We start from the raw sequence: 8,002 nt of genomic DNA on the forward strand, positions 1-8,002 counted from the left end.
TATTTGAGGATTTATTTTTAGTGCTGTGCGTGTATGTGTGTGTGAATGAATGTACACATACGCATGTGGGTACCCAAAGAGGCCAGAAGAGGTCATCAGATTCCCTAGAGCTGGAGTTACAGGTGGGATTAGCTGCTGACACTGGTGATTACAACTAAAACAAGGTATTCTGGAAGAGCAGCAAGTGTATGTAACCACTGAGCCATTTCCCCAACCCTCAACAACATTTTAAACCAACAATAACAAGTAAGAGCAAACAAAAATCCTAGGTTTACTGCTTATAAGGATGGATTTTATGACTATTTTAGACATATTATACTTAGACATGTCTTTACATATGATCTTCCTCTTTAGCTTGACGCTAAAACTTGTCAGGATGAAGAGTTTAGTGAATACCCTTTGCACAGCAATGTGCCAGTGTACAAATGTGTGTATTTATTCCTATTATTCAGACTTCATGTTGACCACTGCATATACTCTTAGAGCTGAGTGATAGAAAGCAGTGGAAACAGAAGAAAAGGGAAGTAGGCAACACTACTTTAGAATTTATGGCTAAAGCTATCAAATAATATTTTCAATTTATAATGAGACAGCTTTCTGCTATTCCAGGTCTCAGCTTAAGCCTGAAAGACAGCAGGGTAAGGACAATGTTGAATCATGGTCAGACTCAACAGTGACTATTAATTTCTCCATTTTCTGTCCTTAGTTTTATGTTTTACACTTCACCTGTTGGTGTTGAGACCTTGAAAATGACACTATATCTTAGGTTTAATATATTTTGTTTTGTTTTAGGTGAGGTCTTTCTGGGTAATCCAGAATAGTGTCAAATTCACTACCTAGACAACTCCAGCCTTGAACTTGCAGAAATCCTTCTGCCTCAGACTACTGAATTTTGAATCATAGGCATGAGCCACTTACTCCTGTCTTAGAGTTAGTATTTTTAAAGCTTATCTGACCTAACTTTTTACTAAATTGGTTTGATGTGGGCTTTTAGTTGGAGAAAGTGAACTAGAAGTTTAAAGTCATCCGGAATTAGTTGTGCAACGTGGTCCTAAATATAAGGAAACTTGAATTTGAACCTGGATTTAATTCTAGTAAAAACATAAATCTGGATTCTTCCCAATGACAATACCCTTGGATAACTTATCTAACTTTTCTGACGCTCGGCTTCCTTCTCTCTTCAATACAGGTAACAGTAATTACACCATAGATTTAGAATTAAATGAGAATACTCTCACCTTTCTGAACCTGAAGATTCCACAACGGATTCATTCTATCACAAACTGACAGTTTGGGGAAGGTTATATCTGTATTGAGCATGTATGTACATTTTACCTGTTTTATTTCCAAAATAATGCAGTATAACATCTATTGTGTAGTGTTTACTTTATGTCCTGTATTAAAAGTAATCTAGAGGCAACTTAAAGAATGCAGGAGTGTGTGTAGATTATATTAAAACACAGCACCATTTGACATACGGAATTTAAGCATCAAGGGCATCCTCTCCCCATCCGTACTGAGGAGCTGTGTGCTTGAAAATCTAACACATTATCTGTCTCCAAACAAAAGCTCCTTTAATACTGTAAAAGTTCCGTCCTGTAACAGAACCGTGAAAAACACCGTCTCCTAATTTCTCACTGTGTTCTCACTGTGTCACAAAGTACGTTTCTTGCAACAAGGCGCACAAAATGACCAGCCCCAAGTGTGAACTTTACTCAGAAAGACTATAAACAAGTTCCTATCGAGGGCCGGCAGAGCTGGACCTGCGCAGGCGCACTTCGTCTCCTCCCGCCCCAGGAAAGTGTGCACGACGCCTGCGCGTCAACCCGTCGCGTCCTCTAGGACTTACCCAGAAGGCAGCGCTTCACTCTCAGGTCAAAATGGCGGGCAGGCCTGCTGGTAAGTGATCTCATCCTCCTTGGTGAACATCGCGGGGCGGTTTTATTTTCCCAGCAACCTGCTCTCCTTCTGCTTTAGCTGAGCAGTCACTTTGCGTAAGGGACGTGGCGGCCCAGTCCAGCAAAAAGGACAGTTTTCTCTGAGCTTGGCCCGGCCAGCCCGAGGGTTGGGAGGGTGAACCTCTGCAAGAAGCAGCGGCCGAGGCTGGACAGCGGGGTCGGCCGCCCTCCGCTCCACCTGGAGCCGCTTGGGAAGCTGAAAGGTCAGCAGAAGTCTGCCGCAGTGAGTGGGAGAGCATCTGAGTCTGGCGCTGTCCTTTTCACTAACAGAGATCGGAGCAAATACTATCTGACCCCCCCTTTCCGCTCCTGAAGCCTGTCAGAATTAGAGGAGATAAAAGGTTTATAGTGAGGTTTCGGGTTAATCTTGGTGCATTTGGACCGTAAGTGGAGCTTCAAAGCTGGAAGGTCTTTTGTTTGCTATAGACACTAGAACAAAGTTTTCGTGAGTAAAATGCCAGAATGTTTTCACTTAAAGTAGTATCCCTCATCCTTTATTTTTTAAAAACCTACTATTTGCCCTCTGGCGGTATAATTTAGAATAGCTCTTAAAAACTCTTCACTACCCCTAGAAATTGTAAAGGCATTAATTTCATCCACTTGACAAAATTTAAAGGAACCTTACTAAATTTAAGGCATTCTGCTTCGGTGTTTGTGTTTAACACCAGAGGCGTGATTTTAACAGAGGTCAGAATGACTCCCTTCTGTAAGCCCGCTCCCTTTTCTGCAACAGGTGTTTGACCTAGCTAGTGTGGTAATGGCGAACAAAGTAGTGCCTGGCACATTGTAAGTGTTAAGTGAATATTAATCGTTATCATAATCACCGCTGTGATTATGCAGTTTAGCTTCTGAGTGTTTGCTTTTAAATCTTTTACTCTTTAATATTTATATTTGTATTTTTTGAGTTAGGGTGTCATGTAGCCCAAGCTAGCTTTGAACTCACTGTGTATTGAAGTGCCCCATGTTGACTTTGAACTTCTGATCCTTTTACCTCCAAGATAAAACTGCGGCAATGGCAGGAATGCACCACCCGTATTTTATGTGATGCTGGATGGAACCCAGGGGTTTGTAGTGCATGCTAGGCAGGTACTGTACCAACTGAGTCATTAGCCCTTGACTGTTTTAATTTTCCCTTAGAAACAATTTTATACATGACTTAATTTCTAAGGTTGGAGGAAGCTATGTAGTAATCTGTACTAAGGAATAGGAAATCAGAAGAAGGTAATTGAGAAGAGAACTTGCTTTTCTTCCTTGGTAAGAAACTAGCCCTAGACACAATTTTAAAAGAAAGCTTAGGGGCCGAGAATATAGCTCAGTTGATAAAAAGTTTGCCTTGCCTTGAAATACAAGCATAGCCTCATTTCAATTCCCAGAACCCATATTGTTAAGTTTGCTTTTTTTTTTTTTTTTTTTTTAATGTAAAGCCTGAGTTCCAGGTCAGCCAGTTACATGATGAGATCCTGCCTTAGGAGCCCTGGTCCATGTTTTCAATCCTAGTGCTCGAGAAGTGGAGACAAGTAGATCTTGGGGCTCACTGGCCGTTTAGTCTAGTGTACTTTTCAGGTTCCAAGCCAGTGAGAGATGGCCATCTCAGATATGAAAAAGGATGACTAGGACCTAATGCTGTTCTCTAACACTCACACTTTGACTCCCTCTGGCCAATATCAGGCAATCTCCTGCTTCCTTGTTGTTTTATATCCCTCTCAGCCTTGTTCCCCAAAGAGTTGTGAGTTGTTTTTTTGTTTGTTTTTGCATAGGTTATTTTGGATGCTGGACATGAACTGTGAAAGCTGAGCCACATTCCCAACCCCTATTTTAGTTTTTGTTTGTTTGTTTATGCAGTCTTAACTGCCCCTACTTCCTGAGTGCTGAGATTACAGGCATGCCCTGTTGCATTAAGAGTTTTAACATGGAGTATCTCTCCTTATCCATGTTCAAATACTATTCCCTTGAGACCCACACCATGGGAGAGAGCCAACCCTATTAAGATACTCTGCTGTGCTTGGAGACAGCAGCCCAGCATAACTGTCTTCTGAGAGGCTTCATCCGGCAGCTGATGGAAACAGACTCAGAGACCCACAGCCAAACAATAGGCAGAGCACAGGGAGTATTGTGGAACATTTTGGGGACTGAACCACCAAGCAAACAGAATGCATGGGCTGGAGCTAGGCCCCCCTACTCATATGTAGCAGATGCGCAGTTCATTCTTCATGTGGGTCCCCTAAAAGCTGGAGCAAATGCTGTCTCAGACTCAGTTGCCTGCCTTTAGATCCATTTCTCTTAGCGGGGCTGCCATGTCTGGTCTCAGCTGGGAGAGGATGTGCTTAGTCCTGCTGGGACTTGATGTGCCAGGACAGGCTCCCATGTGGGGGCCTCCCCTCCTGAGGATGGGGGGAAGAAGGTAGGGCTGGGAAGAGAGGGAGGGGGCATTTAATCAGGATGTAAAGTGAATAAATAAATAAAAATACACCACTCCCTTGATGAACAACTGTTTGGGAGGAGGAAGGTAGGCTTCTACTGATATTTAAATAATTAGCTGATGGTATAAAAGTTTTATTCAGAAACAATTATATTTTAAGGATGACCAAATGAGATTTTGGGGATTTGGAGAAGACTGCCACCTAACCTAAACTCTCACAACTCTTTCTCCTTTAGGATATATATATCTGCAACCACAATTGGTAGAAATGCTTCAAGTCCTTTTCTGTCCGCTTTCCTTCAGTTTTGATGGTAGCAGGTAATGTTAGGGCAGAGGATTTTGAGACCCCAAAGTGGCAAAATGTATGCCTGTGAATATTAGGCACCTTTAGTTTTGAGCTCATCATTTTCACAATGTCATGGGTGACATGATTATCTATGTTGTATACAAAGGGATATTCCTTCTTAGGTTTATAAGAGAATTGGTTCTTTGCCTTTTGATGCATTGGTTTTTAAGTGGATCGTAGCAGCTAACGGTGTGGTAATTATAGTTGCAGCGTCAAGCAAGTGGCTGGATGGTTTTCGAAAATGGTATTATAATGCTGCAGGATTCAATAAACTGGGTGAGTATCTTTTGTGGTCCTCTTCCTCTTGTTCTTCCTGAATTCAGTGCTTTTAAGGAATTCTTATTGTTCTAAAAAGATGTTTTATTTCGTTTTTGTGTATATCAGATTTAAAATTAAACTATTTTATTTTTCAGTTTTTGACCTTTATGTGATTGGCATGAACTTCGCTTTGTGGTATAGAAGCTGAATAGAAGCATCAGTGATTCTTAGGGTTCTTTATAAATTTAAGGACCTTATAAATTTAAGGTCTTTACGTCTTTAAAAAAATTATCATTTGCACCCTTTCTCCTGGCTGGCAGCGTAGAGGCCATACAATGCCTGGAGCTACTGTAAAAGACATTAACCAGTAGTAGTTTGTCAAAGCCCTGGGCAGCCTTTTTCAGAAAGACTGGGAAACTGAAAGTTCCCCAGTGGGTGGACACAGTCAAGCTGGCCAAACATAAAGAGCTTGCCCCCTATGACAAGAACTTGTACACACGAGCTGCTTCCACAGCATGACACCTGAACCTCTGTGGTGGTGCAGGGGTTGGCTGCATGACCAAGATCAGTGGAGAACAGCAGAGAAATGCTATCAAGCCCAGCCACTTCAGCTTGGAGGCTCCGTCCTCCAAGCCTTGGAGGGCCTGAAAATGGTGAAAAAGGACCAAGATGGGGGCCAGAAGTTAACTCTTCAGAGACAGAGAGATCTGGACAGGTGGCAGCTGCCAACAAGAAGCATTAGAACAAAGGATGCTGGGTCAATAAACTGCCTCATTCGTAATAATAAAAAAAAAATGTCATTTGCATATATAGCAGGGTATGCTGGTAGAGTTCAGAGGAGGACTTCTGAGAGTCAATGCCACTTACTCCATGGTGTCCAGGGATCAGAATTGGCTTGTGCAATACATGCTGTCACCTGCCTTGCTCTCTCACTGTTCCTAGTTGTTTAATATCTTGATCTTAGAAGAGATGTGGTCTACATGTTTTCAAAGGCAAGATACACATTTAAAATACTTTCAGAACCAGTTTACATGAAATAGGAATTTTGTGATAGTGGTTTTAAAAGGCTTATATGTTTTTTCAAGAGATAACTTGGGTTTAAAATGCTTACTGGTGCTTTTTAAGTCAAGTCTTGAGTTATAAATCTTAAAGATAATTTTATTCATTATAAAACTCCTGGATGGAGGAGATGGCTTAGTGAGCAGCACAGGCCTGATGACCTGAGATCATAACCCACATAAAAGCTGACACAGTAGCACAAGCAGCTTGTAATCCCAGTTGCCGCCCTGGGAAGATGGGAGCAGAGACAGGAATCTAGAAGCTAGTGGGCTTGTTTATATAGAAACACAAGAGATTCTGTCTCAAGGTGAAAAGGCTAGGACTAACAGCTCAAGTTTTCCCTTTGACCTCTACATAGTGTGGAGGTACATGTGTATGCATGCACACATACATGAAAAACTCCTACCAGATATAGTAAGTTACATAATTTTAGCAGTGAGGAGACAGAGGCATAAAGATAGTCATTTCAATGCAAATATGAGTCTGAGGCTGGGTAGGGAGGAACAAATAATTCTCTATGAGTTCAAGGCTAGCCATTGCTACATAGTAAGAGTGTCTAAAAGAACAAACCAAACAAAAACCTTTTTTTTTGCAATCCTTTAATCTGATTCTTCTGTTCCTCTTGCAGGGTTAATGCGAGATGATACAATGGATGAAAGTGAAGATGTAAAAGAAGCCATAAGAAGGCTTCCTGAGGACCTTTATAATGACAGAATGTTTCGCATTAAGAGAGCCCTGGACCTAACTATGAGGCATCAGATCTTGCCGAAGGAGCAATGGACAAAATATGAGGAGGTAGAACAGATTTGATATGTCTAGCAGTGTTGGTCACTCAAGATGCAGTATCCGAAACAGGAGAAACATGCTTATTTGTGCAGTGCATTAGTGTTCTCCAAGTTATGCTGCACAAGTGGCATTTTAACAGCCAAATGAAGTTAGCAGAAAACTGTCAGCTCTATTTTAAAGAACAACAAGGTGAAACTTAGAGCTGAAGTGACTTCTGAAATCACTAAGCTAGTCTCTAGTATGGAAGTTTTGGGCTAGAATTTAGATTTTCTACCTCTTGAGCCATTGTTGCTTTCCCTCTGCTTCCTGTTCTAATAAAAAGTTAATTATGTATATAAGGTAATTACATATATGTGTAAATAAAGTTAATTATACATAGTTTATATATAATTCATATCTTATATGAAGTGTACTGAGTGATCTTCTAGTTTTTAGCCTGGACATCTATCCTCAAAGGTCACTGAAACCAGGTAAGCCTGTAGGCCTTGTACCTGGTACTCTTTCTCCTGATCTACTCACTACATGATCGTTGTGAGGTTTTACATTTCAAAAAGCACATAGTTCCTGGAAGTTCAGATAATATTTTCTTATGTTTGAAGCAAACAATAATTCATTTTGATGAATTTAATTGGAGGTTTCTTCTTCATTCTTTAGGACAAATTCTACCTTGAACCCTATCTGAAAGAGGTTATTCGGGAACGAAAAGAGAGAGAAGAATGGGCAAAGAAGTGATTGAGATTGTCATTGAGATCTGTGGGTATGCCTGGTCTCAGCATGTTTTTATGACATTATTTCAACTTGAATCACAATTTAAGAATTATTGGCTCTGCAGATGCCTCACTTTAAATAAATATCTACTGTAAACATTGTTGGTGAGTTTGAATTCAATGAAAACTTGCTCTGATAATTATTGTAATCATTTCTGACACAGTATTTTTCTAAGATATTTTTAGTTGCTGCTTAACTGGAGATGAAGGCAGCTGCTTTAATCTTCTCTTCATTGGCTAGATATCTAGCCCCCTTACTGAAGAATACAGCATTTTATACAAGCTTTAGAGTAGTAAGCTTTAGAGTCCCTTTGTGGGCTAGTGAGAAACAGGGAAGTCATAGCAAGGCCTATACAGGTGGTAGATGAGGGAAGAGGAAATCAACACTGGACAGAAGGGTCGTCGGCTT

General features: G+C 40.8%; 1 protein-coding gene and 1 pseudogene across 2 annotated transcripts; both read left to right on the plus strand.

The window, feature by feature from the left end:
- The first annotated feature begins 1,770 nt into the window (after positions 1-1,770).
- LOC110541587 (cytochrome b-c1 complex subunit 7) lies at positions 1,771-7,690 on the plus strand. 2 transcript variants are annotated; one of them, XM_060393119.1, is made up of 5 exons: positions 2,956-3,044; positions 4,614-4,695; positions 4,928-4,999; positions 6,669-6,835; positions 7,481-7,690. In XM_060393119.1, exons 2-5 carry the CDS (start codon positions 4,686-4,688, stop codon positions 7,556-7,558), a joined length of 327 nt encoding a protein of 108 aa, XP_060249102.1. In that variant the 5' UTR covers positions 2,956-3,044; positions 4,614-4,685; the 3' UTR covers positions 7,559-7,690. The 2 variants fall into 2 exon arrangements, with proteins under 2 accessions (XP_021483980.1, XP_060249102.1); XM_021628305.2 differs by lacking the exons at positions 2,956-3,044; positions 4,614-4,695 and adding an exon at positions 1,771-1,899.
- On the plus strand, positions 5,010-6,747 carry LOC110541586 (small ribosomal subunit protein eS19-like; annotated as a pseudogene).
- Positions 7,691-8,002: the final 312 nt, after the last annotated feature.

The sequence above is a fragment of the Meriones unguiculatus genome, chromosome 1 (assembly GCF_030254825.1).
Source record: "Meriones unguiculatus strain TT.TT164.6M chromosome 1, Bangor_MerUng_6.1, whole genome shotgun sequence".
Lineage (NCBI taxonomy): Eukaryota > Metazoa > Chordata > Mammalia > Rodentia > Muridae > Meriones > Meriones unguiculatus.

Excerpts from the sequence above, each read along its gene's own strand:
- LOC110541587 (XM_021628305.2), top strand. Across the intron at positions 5,000-6,668 it reads TGCAGGATTCAATAAACTGG|GGTTAATGCGAGATGATACA; the intron begins GTGAGTATCTTT and ends TTCCTCTTGCAG. Across the intron at positions 6,836-7,480 it reads AATGGACAAAATATGAGGAG|GACAAATTCTACCTTGAACC; the intron begins GTAGAACAGATT and ends TTCATTCTTTAG.